This window comes from Saccostrea cucullata, unplaced genomic scaffold (assembly GCF_032062105.1).
Source record: "Saccostrea cucullata isolate Sc308-1 unplaced genomic scaffold, CSIRO_AGI_Scuc_v1 ctg7663, whole genome shotgun sequence".
Lineage (NCBI taxonomy): Eukaryota > Metazoa > Mollusca > Bivalvia > Ostreida > Ostreidae > Saccostrea > Saccostrea cuccullata.
The window spans coordinates 2,367-28,970 of NW_026927083.1; the positions used below are offsets into that span (position 1 = coordinate 2,367).

Below are 26,604 nucleotides of genomic sequence, written 5' to 3' on the forward strand. Positions count from 1 at the left end.
GTCAATAATGTATAGAGGACTGTACCAGAAATCTGTCACCGTGTATGGTGTTAGGGAGGGTCATCACATTTCCCGTGTGTCTACAAACCGGGTCTGGATCAATGATAGTTATGGCAATCTTATACTGACAAACACAAAAGGTGAAGAACTAGATGGCGTGACAGTTATAGGTAGTGATGTATGGGGAGGACACACTGTGGACACTTATGGTGATCTAATTTTTATAGACGGGGAATTAAACATCAATAAACTGTCTACAGAAAACAAAGAAAAGACTACGATAATAAAGTACAACACATCACCATGGAGACCAGAGTGTGTCTACAGCTCCCCCTCCACTGGAGACCTGCTGGTCGGGATGTCTTACTATACTAATAATACATATACAGGCAAGGTAGTGCAGAACTCCACAGGAGAAAACATCCAGACCATACAGCACCACAACACAGGTCAGGGACTGTATGGATATCCTTTCTACATCACAGAGAACCGCAATGGAGATGTTATTGTGTCTGACTCGTCGCGTTATGCTGTAGTGGTGACAGATCGTGACGGTAATTACCGATTCTCCTACACAGGTCCTCCATCAGGATCAGGACTATATCCATGTGGAATCTGTACTGACGCGCTGTCACACATCCTGCTGTGTGATTGGAGAACCCGGTCAGTACAGATGTTAGATAGTGACGGTCACTATCTGACAGAGATAAAGACACCACAACACGGGATAGACAGTCCACGGGGCCTGAGTTATGATGATAAAACTCACCTACTGTGGGTAGGGGCACAGGGCAACAACAACACAGTCAACCTATACAGAGTGGTAGATACAGACTCTCTGACTGGTAAGTAACATTGTAGTCTGTTTTATTGTATTGTATAATTATTATACCAATACTAAATAACTACATTATAATAGAGAGGTCATTTAAAAATAACTTTACATGAATGTATTCAAGTGTTTATTTACAAATGTAATAGAAATGATTGCTTATTGTATAAACAACAAATATAAGCTGACTACAAATATAATAAATAGATTAAAAAGAAATAATAGATTTACATCTAGTCTGTAATTAATTGTAAGATGTTGTGTGTCACTCTTCAATCACTGATTCCTACATATATATACTGAATCTTATGTCTAACTTTTCTGTAATTTTTTATCAGAAACATCTTACTGTACATTCATTCATCTATATATTTGTTTGACAGATAGGTTTTGAATTATAGATATACATACCATATACTGTCTACGGACTTTTGAAATTTTGTGGTGTTTTGTTCGATAAATACATTTGGTGTAGTATGATCAGTTTTGAGAAATAGCAAATAGAAAAAGATTTTTTTTAATTTTTTACAAAGTCCTTTATAATGTATTCAATTTAAGTAACTGTAATTCTACATTCAGAACAGATAACAAGTTGTACTGATGATGACAGTTTGATATTGACACCATTGACATTAACCCAGCTCTGTGTAGGAATGTTGTGTATTTCTGTAGCAGGTGTTCAGTAAATCTACACTGTGTACTTGGGTGACATTCTTTGTATGAGAAACTTCTAGATGTCTAATGAAATATGGAGATCCGAGATAACCAACATTCTTCAAGCTTCAAGTCCACACTGATGCTTAAGATTCATTTCATTTTAATGAACAAAAAAAATTATTTCTTAGACACTATAGAATAAGTATGAATGCAACTGCATTGAATAATTTTAGTAACTTGCTAATGAAAGGGAGACAATTCAATTTTGTACTTGAAGGTAAAGAAAAAAAATTAAGTTACCTCCCTTTTCATTATAAAAGTTTTAAAACAATTCCTGTTAAAAACAACTTAATCTCCTGCTTTGTTTCAAAAAAGTTGATCCATGAAACTAAAATTATAATTTCATTATCACTACCTGTATCAAATGTAAGTACAAGATATGGTAAAGGAGGAAATACTTGTATATTTATCATTAGATTTATTTTGTCAATTTGTAACCCTATGTATCCCAACCACATGAATTTTAGAGACTGGAAGCCCTTAGATGATAACGCACTGAAAATGTTTTCATTTTTACCCTGTTATAAGCATTGGAGGTCACTGACAGATATATGTAGGGTTGATTTCTGTGGTTTACACTGTCACTGAACTAAGTGTAGATGCTTAGAGAAGGGGGGGGGGTAATATATGGCTGTACTATTTCAAGTTATGTCAGTATTTTCTCATTACTGCGAACTCATCTGATCTATTTTAATTTATGAGAAAATTTTTGGATTGTTTTCATTTATAATTTACATCGGATCCATTGTCCAACCACATATATGTTTGTATTCAGTGAATTTTCAGTGGAGTTAAGCCTTTGGAAGGCATTTTATAACTCTAAACAAAGGTCATGTGAGTATAGCTAAGGTCATCAGTACTTAGCAAAAGACATTTTGATGCAAATTGTGTTGATTATGAAGGTTTTATGGAAACAAGCAATTTAACATTAAAATGTCATCATTTGATCTGAGGTGATTTGAGACCCAAGGAACATTACGTTAGCAAGTTAAAGAACATCATCTTGTAGTCATACTAAAAGCACCCCTATGAAAAAATACATATTTTGAAGTAGAAAATCAAATAATTGTGGAGGATGCATTTATCATTGATAGCAGTCATCAATGACATTTAATCCCTTATGATATTTTTGTATTGTTATAATGATGATAATATTGGAAACAAGAAATCCCCATACATAATCATTTGAGATCATAAATCAACGATGTTTTATCAGAACGAAATTTTCTCTCTTAGTATTCATTAGCATAATGAAAATCACAAATGGTTTTTCTAATGAATGTATAAATATCAAGATTTGATTCTAAAATTTTTTAGACTCAAAACATTTTAACTACTCCAATATCATAAATATTTGATTTAGGAGTACCAAAAATGACATTGTTTTGTGAAGATTAATCAGTATTTTTTAAAAGTATTTACAATATATATAAGACTTCTTTTTTTAATTTTCAACAGGAGTCCCTCTGGAGAAGATCAAATGTAGAAAACATCCCAGAATTCCCCTGGACCAGTTCTGTACCCCGTGTGGTGTTCCCTTGTGTGTGGAGTGTAACAGCACTGAGGATCACAGCAGACATCAACTTACAGATATAGAGGCATTGTTTGACAACATTCACAGGATAGAGGGTAATAGTTTAATTAGTTTTTTAAAAATTTTATGTATCTAGCATGTGGAATATGTTTTAAATATTTGATCCAATTCTGCTTCAATTGTCAATAAATTATTTAAAACAATGGCCTTTATTTACCCAATCCAAACACACAAGAGATAATCTTCTGTACGGAGTTTGTAGACTATCCATTTAATTGGATGTCTTGTTGCCTGTAGGTTTGTCTTTATCCAAATATTGGGAGGTATATAAAATCACCTTGTCTTTTTATCTGTCAAGTTGTCGATTGGTTTGTCTGTCATTTCAAGCCCAAAACTACATAATCGGAAAACACGGAACTGAAAGCTAGCATATACTGGGTACATTGATGATGTGTGTCGACCTTTACGTAAGGTCACTTTAGCAAGTTCAAGGCCACAAATCACCTCAATCAAATTCTTGAATGAAGTGTATTAACCATAGTATACATTCATTTAATGTGATGAAGGGCTTTACTAATTTACACAATTTTAATCTGAAGGAATTTTTGTTCATAGGCTTAAAGGTGTTATCTGGATGTCCCTGACACACAATCATGCCCTTTAAGAAACATTTGAATCAATGTAAGGAGACCTGTTATTGGTATAAAGCTGATATAAATTGATGGGAAAATTACTCCATTCTGTATAACAATTTTTATAGCCGGTGATGTTAATACATTCAAGGTGTTTTCCGAGCTTGTGTATATATATATGTATATATTTCTTTATTTTGTAGATGGAGATACACTATTGATGTGCCTTCTTATTTCCAATTTCTACAAAATAAACATGAAAGAAGGAAACTGGATGACTAAATATAATGCTGTTGCCAACATTTTTAATTCCAAGGAAGTCACAAAGCCTTTTGCTCCTACAGATTTAGAAAAATACAAACCAATTCTAAAACTCAATGAATCAGAGATCAGTTTTTCCACTGAGCTCTTCAAGTACATTAGTTTTCTGAAATTCTCAAAGCGTTCTGGATTGAACTTTACTGATATTTTCTTGACTTGGGCAGACAAAGAAAACATTGCTGAGTTCTATAGATCATGGAATTATCAGAGGGGAGAGGATGAAGTTTGCTGTTGGTTACTGCCAGAGAAAAATGAAGAGTTTTTAAAAAGACTTGGACAAGATATTTTCATGCACCCAACAATGGTGGACCAGTCATTCCATGAAGCTGTATTCAGAAAATGTAGGTCTACATTCAAGGAATTTTCAGAATTCTTTATTTAATATTTAATGACAAATGTTTAGGGTTTTAGCAGATTTTTGTTTTATTAATGATATATATTTAGTAATTATTAATTGAGAAAAAGAATGTGAATATATTTCTTTTTAAGTTTGTACATATATGTAATTATATTTTGACTATTTTTCTTTAAGTTAGTATTATAATGCCTCAATGTTTGTCTCTTAGTCGGTGTACCTATTCAGATAATAATGAGGGGAGACAAATCTGTAAAAAATTTCATCGAAAATCTGAAGAAAGGAAAGACCATGATGTACCACGCCTCTGGGATGATAATCGGATGTGCTGGTAGTGGTAAAACAACATTACTACAGAGACTGAAGGGCATCGATCTGAAAGAAATAAAGGAAAATACCAACTCAACCAGAGGAGTGGATATCCACACAGATGTCTTTGAAGTTACAGATAGCCTCCATGGTATGGTTTATTGTTTGTTATGCCCCCCTTCGAAGAAGGGAGGGTATGCCCCCCTTCGAAGAAGGGAGGGCATATTGCTTTGCTGCTGTCTGTCGGTCGGTCTGTCGGTCCGTCGGTCTGTCGGTCCACTTAGTTTCCGTTCATTTTCTTCAAAACCGTTGCACATACTGAAATGAAATTTGGTATACAGATATATCACATGAATATCTAGGTCGAGTTCTGTTTAGGGTATGATCGCACCTTTTTTGACAGAGTTATGCCCCTTGGACTTAGAAAAAAATCAATTATTTGCCGTTTCCTTTCATTTTCTTTGCAACCGTTGTACATATTGAAATGAAATCTGGTATACAGATATATCAAATAAATATCAAGGTCGAGTTCTGTTTTGGGTACGATCGCACCATCTTTGACAGTTATGCCCCTTGGACTTAGAAAAAATTCAATTATTTGCCATTTCCATTTATTTTCTTTGCAACCGTTATACATATTGAAATGAAATTTGGTATACAGATATATCAAATAAATATCTAGGTCGAGTTCTGTTTTGGGTACAATCGCATAATTTTTGACAGAGTTATACCCCTTGGACTTGGAAAAATTCCAATTTGGGGGAAGGGGGGCATAAGTGTTTTACAAACATCTCTTGTTTTCATTGATCCTGTGTTAAATTGATACTTATATAATAGCATTGTGCTTAGCATTCAGATTGCCTTAATTGTAGTCAGTGTTTGACACATAGTGCACGAGCCAGAGGCAAGTGCACTATGTGTTAAAAGCTGACTACAGTTTAAGCAAAGTACATGCTAAACTTAACATGAGCCCAAGGCTCAATTTATTTTTTAGCTCACCTGAGCCGGAGGCTCAAGTGTGCTTTTCTGATCAAAATTTTATCCGTTGTCTGTCGTCGTTGTTGTCGTAAACTTTACACATTTTCATCTTCTTCTCAAGAACCACAGGGCCAATTTCAACCAAACTTTGCACAAAGTATCCTTGGGCTTGGGTGAAGGGGAATCAAGTTTGTTCAAATGAAGGGCCACGCCCTTTTCCAAGGGAGATAATAATGAATTAGGGAAAAATTAATGACATTTTCAGCTCACCTGAGTCAAAGGCTCAAGTGAGCTTTTCTGATCAAAATTTTTCCGTTGTATGTCGTTGTCGTCATTGTCGTTGTCATCGTCGTTGTTGTTACAGTCAGGGGCATGATGGAATCAAGTTATTTTCTAAAATAACTTGTTTATATTACTTCATTTGTCAGTTACTAAATAAAAAAGTAACTCATTTGAGTTAATGCTTAAAAAGAAGAACACCTATTAGTTTAGCAAAAAACATTAATATTTTGGGATTGCTGCTGATTTAAAATAATTTAAGGCTAAAGAAAATTGTAAATATATGTACTTCTTTTAATAGACTCAACAAACTTAATATCTTCTGAGCAGATATGATGATATTAAGAAAATAACATGATAGTTTTCAAGGAAAAATAATTCCATTTCATTAACTTTTCAGAGGTCAATTACACATCTTCCGCCAATTTTGCCAGCATTGAGACTAATTTTCCTATAATCTTTGGATATTACTGTACAATCTCTATGTCTTGCATTTTTTGTGCAAAGCTGTAGATTTTTGTGCAAGAGTTTTAAAGTGAGGTGGGTTAAGGATGAAATAATTGAAATAAGTTATAATTTGTTGAATTTTAATGTGTTAAATGTTAAAGATAGATTACTTTTACCGTCAGAAACCATCTACCAGTACTTAATAACCCAAGCACAGCATGACTAAATCCTTTCAGATGCCAGTAGGTTTACAATAATGAGTAGTAAAGTATCAATAACAGGATTAAGTTACTGAAGAAAAGCATAATCCTGGGAAGATAACCCAAAATGTTGACATTTAATAACTGAAACAAATTATTTCAAAAATAACTTGTTTCCATGATGCCCTTGATTGTTAACTTTTCACATTTTCAACTTCTTCTCAAGAACCACTGGGCCAATTTCAACCAAACTTGGCACAAAGTATTCTTAGGTGAAGTGGATTCAAGTTTGTGCAAATGAAGGGCCACGCCCTTATTCAAGGGGAGATAATTAAGAAATAATGAAAATTTGATGGTATGTTTTAAAAATCTTCTTCTCAAGAACTACTGGGCCAAGAAAGATGAAACACTTTTTTCGACATATCCGATGTCGAGATACCGAAGTTTACCTGTATTTATATGGAATCATCCTAAGGTAGTGTAGATTCTAGTTCAAATCATAAACCCCTCGGGGGTTAAAATTCAAGCCCCCCCCCCCCACCCCCAACCATCACCTCAGTAAACTTTCAGTTCTGATCTGATATGTGCTTTTTCCTAGCCGATGTGCTCAGATGAACGCTGTGGCCCCTGGGCCTCTTGTTAAGTCACCTGAGTAAGGTCAGGAAAGACGAAACTCATGTGGAATCATCCTCAGGTAGTGTAGATTCAAGTATGTTCAAATCATGACCCCAAGGGCTAGGGCGAGACCAAAATGGCCGACCAAAGTTTTACATAGGAATATATACCGGGTAGGAAAAATTTTAAAAAATCCTCTTCTCAAGAACCACTGGGTAAGGAAAGATGAAACTCACGTGGAATCATTGTCAGGTAGTGTAGATTCAAGTTTGTTCAAATCATGACCCCCCCCCCCCCCCCCCCATCGGCTAGGGTGGGGCCACAATGGCCGACCCAAGTTTTACATAGGAATATATTAGAAAAATCTTTAAAAATCTTCTTCTCAAGAACCATTAAGACAGAAAAGATGAAACTCATGTTGAATTATCTTCAGGTAGTGTAGATTCAAGTTTGTTCAAATCATGACCCCTGGGGCTAGGGTGGGGCCAAAATGGCCGACCGAAGTTTTACATAGGGATATATTGGGAAACCTTTTAGAATCATCTTTTCAAGTACTTCAAAGGAATGGTTATTTATATTTATATGGAATCATCCTAAGGTAGAGTAGATTATACTTCAAATCATGAATCCCTGGGGGGTTAAAATTCAAGCCCCCCCCCCCCACCAACCATCACCTCAGTAAACTTTCAGTTCTGATCTGATATGTGCTTTTTCCTAGCCGATGTGCTCAGGTGAGCGCTGTGGTCCATGGGCCTCTTGTTAAAAAATTTTCTCAAGAACCACTAGGCCAGGAAAGGTGAAACTCATGTGGAATCATCCTCAGGTAGTGTAGATTCAAGTGTGTTCAAATCATGATCCCCGGGGTAGGGTAGGGCAACAATGGCTGATCAAAGTTTTACATAGGAATATATATAAAGGAAATCTTTTAAAATCTTCTTCTCAAGTACTTTAAAGCCATGATTTGTGATAATTATATGGAATCATCCTCTTTAGTGTACACATGTAGGTTTTAGTTTGTTCAAATCATAAGCCCCAGGGATAGGGTTGGACCACAATGGGGTATCAAAGTTTTACATAGAAAAGTAAAGGAAAAAAATCCCAAGAATAGAAAAACTATGTTTAGTCATATTGAAATGTAAGCATCCACATGTATTGAAGATTTAAATTTGTTCAAATCATGACCCTTTGGAGGGTAGGACCCCCCCCCCCCCCCACACACATACACCTCTCTTTAGGTCACCTGAGTAACTGAGGTGACCTATTGCTATCCGTTTTCGTCCGTCGTCGTGAGTCGTGCGTCGTGTGTTGTGCGTCGTGTGTCGTGTGTTAACATTTGAACATTTTCAGCTTCTTCTCTGAAACCACTGAACCAATTTCAACCAAATTTAGTATACAGCATCTATGGGTGAAGGGAAACAAAAATTGTGAATTTTATGGTCCCCGCTCCCCTGGGGCCTGAGGGGTGGGGCCAAAACCACTAAAATGATTGCAATCTTTAAAAATCTTCTTCTTTACTCCTGGACATCAAGCAGGCAATCTGTTGGCATGAATGTAATGTGCATTGAGTCCTCTACCAAAATTGTGAAATTCATGGCCCCAGGGTCTGGGGTTCTAGTGCTAGGGCGGGGCTCCATAGATTATATAGTGAAAATGCAATATTTCTTTGAAAATCTTCTTCTCTGCTCCTGGGTATTAAATAAACTAACTAAGCACATAGTTATTATGAGCAAGAGTGCCTCTTCCAAAATTGTGAATTTTATGGCCCCAGGGTCAGGGGTTCTGGTGTTAGGGCGGGGCTCTATTGATTATATAGTGAAAATGCATTTATTCTTTGAAAATCTTCTTCACTGCTTCTGGGTATTAAATAAACTTACTAAGTACATAGTAATGATGAGCAAGAGCACCTCTTCCAGATTTGTGAATTTTATGGCCCCAGGGTCAGGGGTTCTGGTGTTAGGGCGGGGCTCTATTGATTATATAGTGAAAATGCATTAATTCTTTGAAAATCTTCTTCTCTGCTTCTGGGTATTAAATAAACTAACTAAGCACATAGTTATGATGAGCAAGAGTGCCTCTTCCAAAATTGTGAATTTTATGGCCCCAGGATTAGGGGTTCTGGTGTTAGGGCGTGGCTCTATTGATTATATACTCAGTAGTAAAAATAATTTCTTTGAAAATATTTTCCTTTGCTTCTGGGTTTTATGCCAATATATTTATGATGAAAAAAGGTGCATCTAGCAAAGTGTTTTTTTTTATGCCCCCAGGGTCAGAGGGGGGGGGGTACATAGTCTGAAAATAAATTAATGCTTTGAAATCTGCTCTTCAGTTTTAATCAACCATTTTATGATAAATTTGTAAAATTTTGAATATGTGGCCCATTGGTCACTGGTTCCTTTAGGGTGAGGTGCACAACTGGGTATAAAGTGGAAGTGCATTTTCTCTTTGTTACTCTGATATACCTCTGGGTATTAAGTAAATGGAGTAAACATGCTAAGTTAATAATTATGATAAGCAATGGTGCCTCTTTAAAAATTGTAAATTGTGAATTTCATGGCCTCTGGTTTAAAACACGAATCAAATTTGAAAGTTTGAAAGTTGTTACACAATACTCAGGTGACCTATAAGGCCCGTGGGCCTCTTGTTTCAGTTCTGATCTGATTTTCCTAGCCAGGTTATTCTCAACAGCTCAGGTGAGCGATGTGGCCCCTGGGCCTCTTGTTCTTATTTTGATGAATGATTTTGCCATGGTAACTAAAATTGAAAATACTGTGAAATTTTATTAAAAGCTAATTCTACAGTTGCAGTCTTATTGCAATGTATTGCCACAAAGAGACTTAATCAAAGATCATCAAGTCCCAACTGCTACTTTTTTCCCTTCATTATATTAAGTACAAACAGTAGACCTTCAGTCTCAACAGATACTTCTGTATTTTTTTTCGCAGTTAATTTTTCAAGTCAACAAAAACACTTCAAACTTAGACTTGATAAAAAAGATCTGAAACAGAGCGTTTCTGAACATAAATCAGAGAATGCAGCTGATTATGGGATAACGCAGGAAAAGGTGGAACGAGTTGATGAAGAGGGCAATACGATTGAAGCATCAAACAGAAGCCAGATATCACATGTAGATACCAATGTTAGCATGACTCAAACTGCCTCATCTAATGAACAACGCGGGGCAAAGTCATCAAATGTAGCAGAAGTTGTGAGGGAAAGCAAAGATATTCCTCATAGTTCAGAAATTTCTGGAAATTTGCAAATTGGTGCAGAAGACATTTCAGAAGATCGAGATAAAAAAATAACCATGACTGACTTTGCAGGACAGTGTTCATATTATGCCTCACACCAGATTTTTCTGAGTCCCCGGGCATTCTTCATTCTGGTGCTGAATATGGAGAAGAAGTTTGATGATAAGGTTGGAGAAGAAGTGTGTTGTCAGGAAGGCTCCATTTACGGGGGATGGACAAACAGAGGTTGTATACTATGAAATATGTATTTTTAGCTCTTCTGAGCCAAAGACTCAAAGAACTAATGCTATGGCCATTTGTGCGGTGTGGGTAAACTTTTTAGAATATGGGCCATAACTCAAGAACCCCTTGGCCAATCAGTACCAACTTTGTCCCAGAGTATCCTTGGCCCAAGGGCTACCATTTGTACTAAAATAAAGGTTGGGACCCTTAAACAAGGGGAGATAATCAGGAAAATAGAACCAAAAGTACTGGTTGCTAAAAAATCTTCTTCTCCATAACCACTGGGCAGATTTTCACCAAACTTACATACAAAGATCAGAATATGTCATAGATTAATATTTGCACGGGGAATTACCCTGGGGCAAAGAGCGTGGTCTCAAGTTCACTTCAAAGTTGACCTAAATTTACAATTAATACAAACGTGTATAATTTGCTTACTATAAGGACCAGGATCATCAAATCTTGTAAGTTGATGCATCTTGCGACTTCACATCATGTAACAGACCCTAAACCGTGCTACTACACCTCAGAAACAAACGTACCGTTCCGTACAGAAAGCGTACCGTACCGTGCACAAAGCGTACTGTACAAGATCGTTTTTGCCGTAAGTATGCATTCATATCTACAGTACATATCAGATGCGTGAATTTAATAATGAATTATTTTGTAAGAATTTTAAAATATATATAAACTGTCAAATTTAAAAAAAAAGATCCGTATTAGACTCTCACATTAATTCTTTTGAGATTCTTACATGTACTATAGGCGAATTATTGGTGCAGTTATACTTGCACTGAAAATCTGTAGTCATGTAAAATATGGATTAAAATATTACATGCGGTAAACATGAAGATTTCTACTGAACAGACAAAGATGATAATCTTACTTATAAAACTGTGATCAACTTTCACGCTGCATACAAAAATCGCCAGCCGAATTTCTTGCAAATAAAATGTGCAAACTGCAGTATAAATATTACTTCATTCTGAAATACATCTTATGAAAAATGAAAAAAAAATTGCGAAAAATGAAAATGTTATAAGGTTTGTTACACGGTACCCCCCATTCCCTTTCTAGAAAGCAATACAAATTATCTGGTTAAAAGTTCTTTAGAAGTCTGCAAAATGGTACGTTGTTAATTTAAAAAAAAATCATAATCAACAGGAAACATTTTTATTAGTGTCTGAAAAAAGATAATTTACTAAATAAAATGAAATTTAATATATTATATTTAATTTATATATATATTTGTAAAAAAAATCTTCAGAAAAGGGTTGCTTATGCATAAGATGTAATGAATAAAACTATGGGAGAAGTTAAAACCATTTGAGAAAGAATTTTAGGCATCAAGTAAATTTTTGAACAATGTCTACACATTCACCTAACACAGATTTAAAAAATGAGGACATATTGAAAGACTTTTAAAGAATTGATTTATTAAAATATATTTTGACCAACATCACAAAATTTATATAACTGGCCCAAACTGGCAGATGATGAAATAAGCAATTGAATGTTCTACTTTCCTATTTGTAAGCATTATTTGTAAGCATTATGTGTCCAGTGGTAAGGAGCCTATTAGAATAGCATAAAAAAAGAATGTACAAATGTTAATAATTGATTTATCAAAAAAAAGTTTTAATTTCCTTCTCCTTCAGGACATTTTTATTCTCATGTTCATAACTAAACCTAAACAAAAAAAGATGCTGGCCTGATAATGAAGAAAGGGGCCTCTTTCAAAATAGATAATTTCAGGGCCGCTGGGTCAGGGGTACCAGGGGGGTACTTTAACTAAAAATAGATTAATGCTTTGAAATCTGCCCTTTGATAAGCAATGGTGCCTCTTCAATATTTGTGAATTTCATGGCTTTTGGATTAAAAAACGAACCAAATACAATCACTGGAAAGTTGTTACATGATACTCAGTTGACCTATAAGGCCCGTGGGCCTCTTGTTTTTAGACGAGTGTGAACTATGAACTGAACTGACCATAAGAATGTTTCAAATCACAGAAGAAATTCTTCCTGCGTAAACAGACTTTCAGGGTCACCTAGCGTCATGCCATTTTGATTGACAGGTGATGCACGAGGATTTCATGCTTGCAGCATGCATGTACAAAGAACGGATTATTCATTGCACAATAGTTGTAAATACATGTAGGTTATGGTAGACTGATTAATTGTGACTTTGGCGATGTAAATAAAACGAAGAATGAGAATAAATACAAGTTATTTTTTTTTACAGATAATGTTTGCATCTCTCTCTCTCTCTCACGACATTGTTTTTACAGACTTTACAAGAATAGAATGACTTAATAAAATAAAGAAAAACTTCTAAAAATAATTATACTCAATACACTGAAAGAATTATTGAAAACATAAATACTTGACTGTGAAAAGAATGTTTTTGTTACGAGAAAGAGCTCGGAAGATATTGAATTAATTTCGTGTGTCTGCTGCTGATTTTTGTATTTATTTATTTACTGATATTTCTCTTCTGAAGCAAACGTTTTAGCGATTGATCTACAATTAAAAAAAATTACATATCTGATTACAAGGAATAAAAATGAAGCAGGAATGGTCATATTTATTTCTATAGATCAATGAATTACAAATAATTTATATACATGTATGTGCATATAGCGTTATATGTATAAAATAAGTATATACCCGGTATATATTAATTCCTTTTAATTATGTTACAACTTTATTTTAAAGTGAAAAATATTTCCTTGATTTTTTTTTTCATTTTTAAAATGAAGGTTCAGCATACGTAAAAATTAAGTACGGAAATATTTACCAGTTCTATATATATTAATACATATCTATACTTTATGCCAAAGACATCGGTGGGATGATGTTTTTTCTTCCTTTCATTTTTTTTTTCATTTTTCCTCCATCACCGCTGTAGTGTTAATTGTTTAAACTGAAACCGAGAAATTAATTTGTTAATAGCTGAAATATAATTATATACGTGCATTGAGTACTTCAAAAGTCATTAAAAAAAATAAATTTTTAGCAACCAATCAAGAATTAAAGCTAATAGGCTCCGCCCACGTCATTTGCATACTGTTTCTCAAAGCGTACCGTTCACAAAACGAACCGTTCCGTGCAAGAAACGAAACGTACCGTCAACAAAGCGAACCGTTACGTGCACAAAGCGTACCGTTCCGTGCACAAAGCGAACCGTTCCGTGCACAAACGTACCGTACCGTTCTCAAAACGAACCGTTCCATTCACAAAGCGTACCGTTCCGTGCACCAAGCATACCGAACCGTACCGTTCTAGTGGTGTAGTAGCACAGTTTAGGGTCTGTAGCTCAAAAGTAGGTCACCGTGACCTACTTTTTAAATTTTGCGGGGATTTGTTTTCTAATTGATTTGAAGGCATATTTTGGACACTTTAAGGCTTATGATCATCAAACTTTGTCAGTTGATGCACCTTGGGTCCTCTAACAATGTCAACTTAAAAGTAGGTCACCATGATCTACTTTTTGAACTCTATGACTGATCCTTTTAAAAACATTAAATCCCATTATTTCAGACAATGGGAGGTTTAGAATCATCAAATCTTGTAATTTGATGCATCTTGGGACCTTAAAACATATTTTTGAAAAAGTAGGTCACTGTGACCTACTTTTTGAATTTTACTGACATTTGTTTTTAAATTGTTTAAAATGCATATTTTGATTACTTTCAGACCTGCGATCATCAAACTTGGTCAGTAGATGCATCTTGGGTCTTTGGAAAATGTCGACCAAAATTTAGGTCACGATGACCTACTTTCGACATTTCATGGCTATATTTAAGTATCTTAGATAGTTCATCAAAATTTGTGAGTGGATGTATATTTAGTTTTCGGAGAGTGACAACCAAAAAGTAGGTCAAGGTGACCTACTTTTGACATTTTATGGCTTTATCTTCGGTACTTATTGGCTTAGAATCATCAAATTTTGTGAGTTGATGCATCTTTGGTTTTCGGGGTGTGACGACCAAAAATTAGGTCATGGTGACCTACTTTTGACATTTTATGGCTTTATTTAAATATCTCTGTTACTTATTGGCCTAGAATCATCAAACTTTGTGTGTTAATGCATCTTTGGTTTTCGGAGTGCGAGGAACAAAAATTAGGTCATGGTGACCTACTTTTGACATTTTGTTGCTATAATTATGTATCTCCGGTACTTATTGACCTAAAATCACATACTTTGTCAGTTGATGCATCTTGGGTTTTTCGGAGATTGTCGACCAAAAAGTAGGTCACAGTGACCTACTTCTGACATTTTATGGCTTTATTTAAGTATCTCAGGAACTTATCGGCTAAGAATCATCAAACTTTGTCAGTTGAGGCATCTTGGGTTTTGGGAGAATGTCGACCAAAAAGTAGTTCACGGTGACCTACTTTTGAATATCTCAGGTACATATTAGCTTAGAATCATCAAACTTTGTCAGTTTAGGCACCTTGGGTTTTCGGAGAATGTCGACCTAAAAGTAGGTCACTGTGACATACTTTTGACAATTTATGGCTATATTTAATTATATCTGGTACTTATTGGCTCAAAATCATCAAACTTTGTAAGTTGAGGCATCTTTCAGTTTCATTGAATGTCCAACAAGAAGTAGGTCATAGTGACCTACTTTTGAATATCGCAGGTACTTATTGGCTTAGAATCATCAAATTTTGTCAGTTTAGGCATCTTGGGTTTTTGGATAACGTTGACCAAAAAGTAGGTCACTGTGACCTACTTTTGACATTTGATGGTTATATGTAATTATCTCTGATACTAATTGGCTTAGAATCGTCAAACATTGTCAGATGATGCATCTTGGGTTTTCAGAGAATGTTGACCAAAAGGAGGTCATGGTGACCTACTTCTGAATATCTCAGGTACTTCTTTAATAAGAATCATAAGTTTTTGTCAATTAATGTATCTTGAGTCCTCAAAAAAATTCAATAAAAAGGTAGGTCACTGTGACCTACTTATGGTATTTTATAATTATATTATAATATCTTCAGTCTTAACTGGTTAATTATTATCAAACTTTGTAATTTGATGCATTTTGGGTCTTAAGATACTAATAGAGTTGGAGTCTTCTAATAGAAGTGATAGATTGTACAATTTATCAGAGGAGCGATTCAAGGCCCTCGGGCCTCTTGTAGTTCATCTAAGCTGAAAGCTCAAAATAACTTTTCTGATCACATTGGGTCTTGAATCCCTCTCTATGACCATTTGAAAAACAAAATTCTAAAAAAAAAAAATTATTTTTCTCCAGAGACACTGATATTTTTTCAACCAAACATGCCACAAAGCATTTTTTGGTGAACGGCGAGTCAGGTTCATTCAATTGAAATTTCACACAGCTTTTTAATGTGAGATAATCGAGAATAAGCTCCAATTTGGTGGAATCTGGATTCACATTTGTTCAAATCATGAACCCAGGTGGGCCATAATGAGTAATCAAATTGTTACAAAGAAGTATTAGAAAAAAATATTTAATATATTTTTTCAAGCATAATTGCATGGACCCTGAGGTCCAAGCAGTAAATATATAGGGGAGGTTAAACCGGATGCCATAGGCATACGACAGGCTAGCATTTGTGAGAATGCTAGAGATTTTGCTCCTAAGACAACTTGCTCGTAGAATAATTCGCCCTAGTCGAATTATAATATGCCATTCATTAGCAAAGCTTTCTTTTAAATCTGCATATCGTATCTATATATCTATTGGCGGATCTGAATTTAACATTGATTCTATGGCACAACCATTTTAAAAAGTAGGAAGAACTTGCAGCATATTCTAGTAGATAACTTTACAACTTGAGATTGAAAACTTTATTCAACAACTAGTTCTAGCTTTTAAAGGTACTTGGACACAGATTTGAAGTCAATATTTTCTCCATAATATTACCACTTACATATTTTAATAGCATTTCACACAAAAATTAATAAAAAATCTTATTTCATTTAAAAGTTATTAAAACTTTAATTTTTTTGGCGGGTTTGATTGATACATCCTTGCACTTTCACAAATTTTAACCTTATTCTTAATCCATTGGAAAAGTTGCAATCATTTTGTGTATTAATGAGAAATATTAAAACTTTTATCCTGAAAAAGAATTTTATTCAGAGTAGAAATGTTAGAAAGAAAAACTCCTTCACAAGTATCATCATTCCGAACTACTACAAGTTGCGTACAGAGTTTAGCAAATCGAGCACACTCGTGTTATGTACACAGTTTTTGTAAACAGGGCTCGAGTTCTGTTATTGTTAGCTCACCTGAGCCAAAGGCTCAAGTGAGCTTTTCTGATCACATTTTGTCCGTCGTCCGTCTAGCTGTCTGTCCGCTGTCTGTCTGTCCGTCCACTTTTCACATTTTTCTTCTCAAGAACCACTGGGCCAATTTTGACAAAAGTTGGTACAAAGCACAATTGGGTGAAGGGGAATTTAAATTGTCAAAATTAAAGACCAAGTCCCCTCACAAGGGGAGATGATTAAGAAAAGACAAAAATAGAGTGGGATCATTAGAATATCTTCTTCTCAAGAACCACTGGGCCAAAAAAAGCTGAATCTTATCTGGAAGCACCCAGGGGTAGTGTAGATTCTAAATTGTTCAAATCATGACCCCCAGGGGTTGGGCGGAGCCAGAATGGGGAATCAAAGTTTTACATAGAAGTATAGAGGAAAAATCTTTGAAAATCTTATTCTCAGGCACAACTGGGCCAGAAAAGCTGAAACTTATGTGGAAGAATACTTCGGTGGTGTAGATTCTAAAGTATGCAAATCATGACCCCCGGTGGTAGGGCGGGGCCACAATGGGGAATGAAAGTTTTACATAGAAATATATAGAAAAAATCTTTGAAAATCTTCTTCTCAAGAACCACTGGGCCAGAAAAGCTGAAACTTATGCGGAAGCACCCTGGGGTAGTTTAAATTCTAAATTGTTCAAATCATGACCCCTGATGGTAGGACGGGGCCACAATGGGGAATCAAAGTTTTACAAAGAAATATATAGGAAAAATCTTTGAAAATCTTCTTCTCAAGAACCACTGGGCCAGAAAAGCTGAAACTTATACCCTGGGGTAGTTTAAATTCTAAATTGTTCAAATCATGACCCCTGATGGTAGGACGGGGCCACAATGGGGAATCAAAGTTTTACAAAGAAATATATAGGAAAAATCTTTGAAAATCTTCTTCTCAAGAACCACTGGGCCAGAAAAGCTGAAACTTATACCCTGGGGTAGTTTAAATTCTAAATTGTTCAAATCATGACCCCTGATGGTAGGACGGGGCCACAATGGGGAATCAAAGTTTTACAAAGAAATATATAGGAAAAATCTTTGAAAATCTTCTTCTCAAGAACCACTGGGCCAGAAAAGCTGAAACTTATACCCTGGGGTAGTGTTGATTCTAAATTGCTAAAATCATGACCCCTGGTTGTTGGGCGGGGCCACAATGGGGTATCATCGTTTTACATAGAAATATAAAGGAAAAAATCTTTGAAATCTTCTTCTCAAGAACCACTGGGCCAGAAAACTTATGTGGAAGCATTCTGGGGTAGTGTAGATTTCAAATTTTCTAAATTATGATCATTGGGATAGGGTGGGGTCACAATATGTATTACAAGGGGGAAATCTGGTAAAGAACAGAATGTTCAAAGATTCTCAGGTGAACGATGTGGCCCTTGCGCCTCTTATTTTTTGTTCGCCAGGTGCGTTCAATCGTCACAGTTTGCTTACCACAACTGCACGGTCTGACAATGTACTGTGTGTTTGTTTTGCTTTCGAACATATCTACTCTGAATTTTCTGGATTTTAGTATTAATAATTTTCATTAATACACAACGAGATTGCCACTTTTCACAAGGACTAAGAATAGAATTAATTTGTGAAAGAGCAAGGATGTGTCAATCAAACCCACCAAAAAATTTGAAATTTTAATATCTTTCATATGAAATAAGATTCATAATTAATTTTTGTGTTAAATGCTATCAAAATATATAAGTCGTAATATTATAGAGAAAATAACTTCATAACTGTGTCTAAGTACCTTTAAAAGATATAACAAGTCTTTATCGGTATATGTTTTGTGCATAAAGGCTCGCAAAATAATTTGATATACAGCAATCCAAATACAGCTTGATAGATGCCTGTAACAACTGTTTTCCATTTTGAGGAGGAGGGGGGCTCCAAAAATTTGAAAATATGCGTACTACAGAGCTATCCTACCATCAGATATATTTTCCAATGATAGATTTCTTCCGTATATAAATCAAGAACAGATGTTAAGTTCCAACTGATGTAGGTTGCATGTAGCAAATTAGCCAGATTTTTTTTTTGAAATTAGAAAAGTGTACTGGCTAATCGGCGATGAAAGAACTACGTACTCTAACTCTGGATTCTCGCCTACATTTTGCATTCATTGAATTCAATTTTAATGGCAATTTGGCCGTTAAATCTTTGTTTAATACAAAGAACAGTTCTATGGTAATTGATTAATCATTTTAATTCCAGCGCTAGATAGTAAATTATCATTAATTTCAGCTCTCTAAAAAGGGGGGTAAACGCTATTTTCTAGCGAAATCGAACTTTCAAGAATCACCATATTTTGAAATAGTCTTAAATATGATAAAATGTATCTCATATCTTCTCTAATGTCTTACGCAAATAAATGAAACATATATAAATTAATAAAATACAATTATTTAGTTGTAAATAGCTTTAGAATTGGTGAAAAATCCGCATTTTTTCATTTATTGTCTATAAACATATGTCCCCCCCGTGAAACACAAAAAGCTTTGGCACAAATTTGTAAAATGACAGTCCATATTACCTGTAAAAAGGATTTTTTGTTTCACGGGGGGGGGGGGAGATGTTTTAAAAATATTTTCCGTTTTCCATCGATTTCCATAGTGAAAAACTCAAGTTTTACCAAAATTATAGAGTTATTCAAAAAAAGTAACGTTTTATGAAAATTCATATAAATATCTATAAAAATTATGAAAATCATTCGAATATGTTTACTTTTGAGAATTGACTTAGAGGTAGGCGGGAGAACAATACTATCGTTCGTGGTTCTTAAATAATTTTGCTATGAATGTACTATCAGTCAAAGTAGGCAGATCATTGTCCAAATGTGATGAATATTCACTAAATGAAATGGTATATGTGTTAAAATGGGAGACTGCGGGGAAGGGGATTAAAAGAACAAATAAAGGGAAATATTTCATATCTTCTTCTCAGGAGCTACATGTAGTTATACTGATATAGAAGTAACCTAACTTATTGTACATAGATTCAGGTTTATGAAACGTGGGGGTAAGGTGGGATCATACTGGGAAATCAAATCTTTACTAAGAAATTTATGGGAAAATATCTTAAAGATGTTCTCTGAATAATAGCAAATGCCTTATTGATCATATTGATGTAGAGAGAATATTTAGGTAGTGTAGTTTCAAGTTTTCCCAAATCAGGACATTTGTGAGTAAGATGGGACCACAGAGGAATCAAAGTTTTATATATAGGGATATATAGGAAATGAAATGTGGAAATTGCGAAGAATATTTAAGCTCAAACTCAATTTGAACATAACAAATGGACCACACAAAACATTAGAGTTGGGATCATATGCCATGAGTAAGCAAAAAAGTATTTGAAAATTTTCATAAGAACATGAAAGCAATGATTATTTATATTGTTATGGAAGTATCTCTAGGTATTGCAGATTCAAATATGATCAAATCATGACCCCTAGGGATAAAGGTTTGGTCACAACAGGAAACCAAGGTCATCCATAGAATTTTTTTTCTCATTATAAACAAACAGATAACTGAACACATTTACTTTATGCCATACACACACACTCACCCTTTCGCACTATCCACTATCCATCTATGGATAATATTAATAGAGAGAAAAAAGGATAATACATGTAAATTCAATTTGTCACTTTTTCCTCCAACACCTTATAATATTATGTATAAATTATCCGAACTGTTAAATACATATTCATTTATCCACAATATGATCATGTATTGAGGATAAAATAGAGATAAAAAAGAATAAAAGACATTAACAATAGTAAATGAAATTTGAACTGTCACTCATCAAAAACAGGTTTCCATGTACACCATATGGAATTAAAATATACAATTTTATTCTTTTGGATTGAAAATTTTTTTCAACGTTATATTTGATTCTTAGATGACATAAGAGTGCACTAAAATTTTGCATTTTCTTCTGCATCAAACAAGTAAAGATATATTGTTTAGTGTATATTATAATAAAATTTACAATTCTATTATTTTTTGACAAAGGAATCTCTTAATATTACATTATTAATGTTAAATCCGATCCTTTTTGAAGTAGTTCTATATATATATGTCGGCTAAGACTACTCCACAATGGCAAAATATTATTACAAAATAAAAATACATGTTGAATTGTTTCTCTTTCATTCTTGCAAAAGGTGCAAAAATCAGTAGTTTTAATATCAATCTTTTTAAGATAGCAACCTACGGGAAGAATCCTATGCAGTATCCTAAACTGCAGCCATTGAACAGCTGTATCACTTGTTAATTTAAAACAAACTTTAAAAACATCATGTATTTCAAAATTACACTGCCCATAGATACTCAAAATGGAAATCCATTTTGATGTAGATGTAGGTTTAACATTATTTGTGTTTGAAATAGAGTAAATTGGCTTAGTGCATTTTTCTGACTGTAACAACAATTCATAATAAAAGGGCATAAGTGTATTGTAAGATTTTGTGGATAAGGATTTGTCAATAGACATACATTTCAAATATTTTGATAGTGCAGTAAGAACACTATTATATTGCATAATCTGCTTATTTATATCTGTTTGTGAGAGGCAAAATCTTTTTTGTAAAGAATCAAAGCATAAAAAATATCCTTCACTATCTAAAAAATCTCCTTTCTCATACCAATTTTTGATAAATACAGACCGTTTGCCAACCAAGATATTAGAATTGTACCACACCGGGATAATTGAAAAATTAATTTTTACGTTTTTACAATCATTTAAACACTTCATGACTTCAAGCCATGATTTTAATACATCTTGCCAGAAAGCATTGTTTTTAGGAAGTAAATGTTCTGAAATAAACAGATTACCAAAACGAAATAACTTCTCAATAACATCTTTTCCATTCAATGCCAAAAAAAAAAATCCATCCATGGCTTTTGTTTTTGAGTTAACCTTTTCATCCAAGAATATTTTAAAGCAATTATAAAATTATCTACATCGACCATTTTTAAACCCCCAGAAAGATAGTCTTGTGTGACAAGGGATCGCTTTATCTTTAACCGATTTGGACTTCCATATAAATTCAAAAATATCTTTTTGCAGATCAACAAGAAACTGTTTTCTAGGAGATGGCAAAGAAATAAATAAATGATTAAGCTTAGGTAGGATAAGAGTCTTAACAACAATTATGCGTCCAATTGGAGTTAGAATTCTTTGTTTCCATTGTTTAATCAAATCTCTTATTTTAGGTAGTTGTGAATCATAATTAATATCAACAATTTCTTTCAGTCAAAGATTGATAACGTTTCAAATTTTCTTTTAGGGTCCTGAGTTCTTTTGCTTGCTCGTGAAACTTTTCTCTGATTGTTTCAAACTCTAAATTAAACCCCTCTGAGATATCTTTGGTCTGATCTTGAAACTCCTTTGTTTTTCTATCTTTTCCCCGAATTCTTTCTTTACCTGCTCCGTCACGCTCTGCTTAACTTCAGGTATGAGTGTCTCTTTGACTTCATCGAGGATTTCTTTTTTTAGTTCACCCTTTTATTTGGTCACGATTGAAGTGACTATTTCTTTTACATTGTCTTTACTGACCATTATTCGCCTTATATCCGATGTGCCTTCTTGTAAAAGACTGAGCTCATTCAATGCACTATTGGCACCACCGGTTGACTCGTATTCAGATCTGCTACTTCTTTGTTTTTTTTTGTGGCATTTTTTCCCGACACTACCGTATTTTTAATTGAAGCAGGAATTGACTGGAGGTTCAATTGCATCACTTCGTGATCGGGAGGCCCGGGTTCGATTCTCGATCGCGGCGCCGTGTCATACCTAAGACGTAAACATAGGTAGTGACTGTTCCTTCGCCAAGCGCTCGGCACTAGAAGTGAAAGTCACGGGTCTTTCGGATATGACCTTAAAAACGTAGGTCCCGTGTCACGGTAGGCGTTGGCACGATAAAGAACCCTCACTGCTCAATGGCCCTGAGTGCCGAGTATAGGTCTAAATTTGAAGCCCTTCACCGGCATCGGTGACGTCTCCATATGAGTGAAAAATTCTCAAGAGGGACGTTAAACAATATACAATCAATCAATCAATTGCATCAATTTTCTGTCTGGTGTATTCTTCTCACCCATTTTAATCGGCTCCAACACTCTCTGATTTTTTACCATCTTTCTGCGTTGTGAGCGGCATTGTGAGTAGCTACTCACGGTACATATGGTGCAGGGAGAAAACCACCGTGTCTTCACAAAAAAAGTTTACAAATCACAATTATAGTTACTTGTAGTTGTTTTTAACAAGATGGACAGTTTTTAACTGTTTGAAAGATCTCATACGAAGATTGAAATGACGAATTTAAGAGACTAACAGCGGAGCTGGAAAAAGACACTTACGCTCGGCTCATCACGTGGCCGGAAGAAAAATTAATGAAAAGAAATCTGGTCAAGACATTAGGGTCTATTGTGATTCATGAGCATTTATATAATTTTTAAATCTTAAATTAGAACGAAATATCTTGTCTACTTTAAATTAATTGTTGTTTATATTTGTTTTTCAGATTATCTTGAATTCTGGATGAAGTCAGTTCATCAGTACAGCAGTGAGAAAGCCCCCGTTATCCTGGTTGGTACCCACAGTGAGGGGAAAACAGAAAAAGTACTCATACATTTTTTCCTTCAGTTAATAAAAGATATATATTTCTTTAATTAAAATATTAGCCACCTTACATGTATTAGATAATCTGATCTGAAGAAAGTAAAGGAAATAAAAGTACTCAGAAGTACAGAGAGCCAGGCTCATTTACAGAGTAGAATGACTTTCTTTCATGAAATGTAAAGGAAAAATGTTTCAAAATGTTCTTCATAGGATAAGAAGGGCCATGATCTGTTTTATCAATATGCAAATATTTTGACTCAATGCAGAAATAAGATCATTAATTTCTCAAGATAAATGAATGCAGTGAAAACATATTTCTTTAAGATATTCTTTTTTTCAGGAGAAAACATTGTTTTTCCGAGAAGTATGGAAAACTTTAGAAATGCATAAATCTCTGAAAGAACATCTCAATGTAAAGCGGCAATTTGTGATTGGATTCAACGACAACGAAGGCATCGAGAGTATCAAGAAATCAATCCTTGATGTTGTAGGTAAACTTGATCACTGGGGTGAAGAGCTTCCTCGCTCATGGGCTATGTTTGAAACATTCTTTCAGGAGAAGAAAAAACTCAAGATTTTAAAGATAGACGCACTCATTGCTTTCAATGAAGCATTGCCAGAGGGGATAAAGCTCCAAAAAATAGATGATATCAATGTTATGCTGCAGTTCTTCCATGACATCAGAGAAATTTTATACTTTGTTCAAGAATATCTCCAAGAGAAATTATTCTTGATGTTCAGTGGTTTGCAGATGCATTCAAAAATGTAATTACTGACGAAAATCACGCAGAGGAGGATCTGATCGAGTGTGCAGTAGAGTTTGCCAAATTCAATGAAACTGGAGAATTAGATGATAATCTGCTTTGTGCTATATGGGAAATGTACAACAATGGTTACATTGAACATAAAAAGGAGGTCATGCTGTACATGGAGAAGTTAGGACTCTTAGCTAAAATGAGTGACAATAAGTGGTATGTCCCCTGTATGAACAAAATACCATTTCCTTTGAAATACTCATCATACCCTGCCTCCTCCATCCTCTGCTACATATTTGATGTTCTTCCTGCTGGAATTTTCCATCGCCTTGTAGCTACATGCATGCAGATTCCCTGGAAGATCCTTACAGAGAGAAACAGACCATGCATTTACCAGACCGCAGCTATTTTCACAGTTCAGGGTCACAACGTTCTTCTTGGAATGACTCCAAATGAAATTCAGCTGCAAGTGTTTGTTATTGAAGGAGAAGTTGAGCTATCAACATGCCACGAAGTGAAGAAAAAGATTGACAGTTTACTAAGTATTCTATCCACAACATTCCAAACAGACTTTAAGTTCATGTTTGGATTCAAATGCAAAGCTGTGGGATTTTGCGACAACCAAGAAAGCTCTGTAATTGATGAAGCAGAATTTAGTCAACCATCTTTTCTGTGTCCTTCCTGTCCAATAGAAAGCAAGCATATCATCAAAGCAAATGATATCACAATGTTTTGGATAGAGGTATGATACAGTATTTAAATTATTTAAGTAAAAAAGACTGATTTTGCTCCTTAAAAGTACACATATGTGTATTTTTAAATTTGAACTTCCTTTTTCTGTTAAAGGTGCTGCAGTTGTTTTCCGGGTCAAAGTCTTATGTTTTGTGTTTTGAAAATCTGTACTTTTGTTTAACTTCTACGAGCCCAAATAATCTTATTTCAGTCAAATATAAAATTCACTAAAGGGTAGGGAATTTTTTAATTTTAGATGCAGCATAAGCTTCTTAGATGGAGTCATTTGAGATTATTTTTAAAAGAATATAGCTCATTTTGACCATGTTTACACATGTATGCTATCTTTCTTAGTAGCTATGATTAAATTTAACCTCCTTTGAGCCTTTGACAAACAGACAGTTTTACACCCATTTGGAATAGTTGTGCATCATGAAGGTTTAGTTTAAAGTATAATGATCTCTTAAAGTTCATTTTATTTCCATTAAAATACAGTTGACAAGATTTAAGCCAAGTAAATAACCCATAGTATGAACATGATAAATTCCATATAATTAACAAGTCTTTAATGCGAAGAAGTTTTTTTTGGAGGGGGGGGGGGGCTATCTGAAATTTTTTTACTACCTAAAATAATACAATCATGGTTTACATTTCTAACAGGTAGTTGAAGAAGACCATTTATTATTTAGAAAGTATTTCCAAATTTTATGAAAACAGCTGATATTTCATACTTTTAATATATTAAAAATTTCTTAATTAAATTACTCTTGGGTCAATTGCTTATCTTTTAAGTTGTACCCTTAGTCTCGTCTTTTTATTATTTCTACTTGATCAAATTAACTAAATGAAGTTGAATATTGTTTCAGCCAAAAACAAAGACTTCAGTCTCTGCAGTGGCTTCTGGACAAGATCTCGGAGGCCGATCTAGATTTGCCAAACTTGGAATGGCATCAAACGATGTGTTAAATCAGGCATATAGAGATATACTAGAGATGGAGGTCCCCCCTTCCGTTATTTACAACAAGGTGAAAGCATCATCAATTTATAAAAGATTTCGCCCCGAGCAAGAACATCTTTTACAAAATGCTCAACTATTAGGGTATAAGAATTTTGATATCTCATTAACATACACATTGGTAAGACGCATTTGTAAAAAGATTCCTAAACAGACAAAAGGAAAATGGGGAGAAGAACCTGCAGCAGGAGAAGTGACCGTGGGTGATGATATCGAGAGAATTAGATCAATCCGAAACGGTTTGACTGCACACGTTAGCTCAGCTTCAACCCCTCAGACAGAATTCGATGACACCTGGTTAATGATGTCAGATATCTGCAAAAGGCTTGAAACCTTCACTGGAAAGAAGTACTTGGATAAATTTAAATACATCCAAAAACTGACACTGAAAGAGGAAGATGAAGATGATATTATAGAAAAGGTTAAAAGGAAGTCGCATGAAATGATGAAGACAATCATGAAGGATTTAGAAATTACAGAATTCTTTGAAAAT

At 34.6% G+C, this 26,604-nt stretch overlaps 1 protein-coding gene across 1 annotated transcript; it reads left to right on the top strand.

Moving 5' to 3' along the window:
• LOC134273411 (uncharacterized) lies at positions 1–26,533 on the top strand. Its single transcript, XM_062755604.1, has 8 exons — positions 1–845; positions 3,008–3,178; positions 3,919–4,377; positions 4,603–4,851; positions 10,162–10,692; positions 23,512–23,609; positions 23,950–25,106; positions 25,963–26,533. Exons 1-7 carry the CDS (start codon positions 8–10, stop codon positions 24,376–24,378), a joined length of 2,775 nt encoding a protein of 924 aa, XP_062611588.1. The 5' UTR covers positions 1–7; the 3' UTR covers positions 24,379–25,106; positions 25,963–26,533.
• The last annotated feature ends 71 nt before the right edge of the window (positions 26,534–26,604 follow it).

Coding starts and splice junctions, on each gene's coding strand:
- LOC134273411 (XM_062755604.1), top strand. CDS start 8: ATGTATAGAGGACTGTACCAGAAATCTGTCACCGTGTATGGTGTTAGG. Junction 4,378..4,602: donor TGAAGCTGTATTCAGAAAAT/GTAGGTCTACAT, acceptor TTTGTCTCTTAG/TCGGTGTACCTATTCAGATA. Junction 23,610..23,949: donor GTGAGGGGAAAACAGAAAAA/GTACTCATACAT, acceptor TCTTTTTTTCAG/GAGAAAACATTGTTTTTCCG.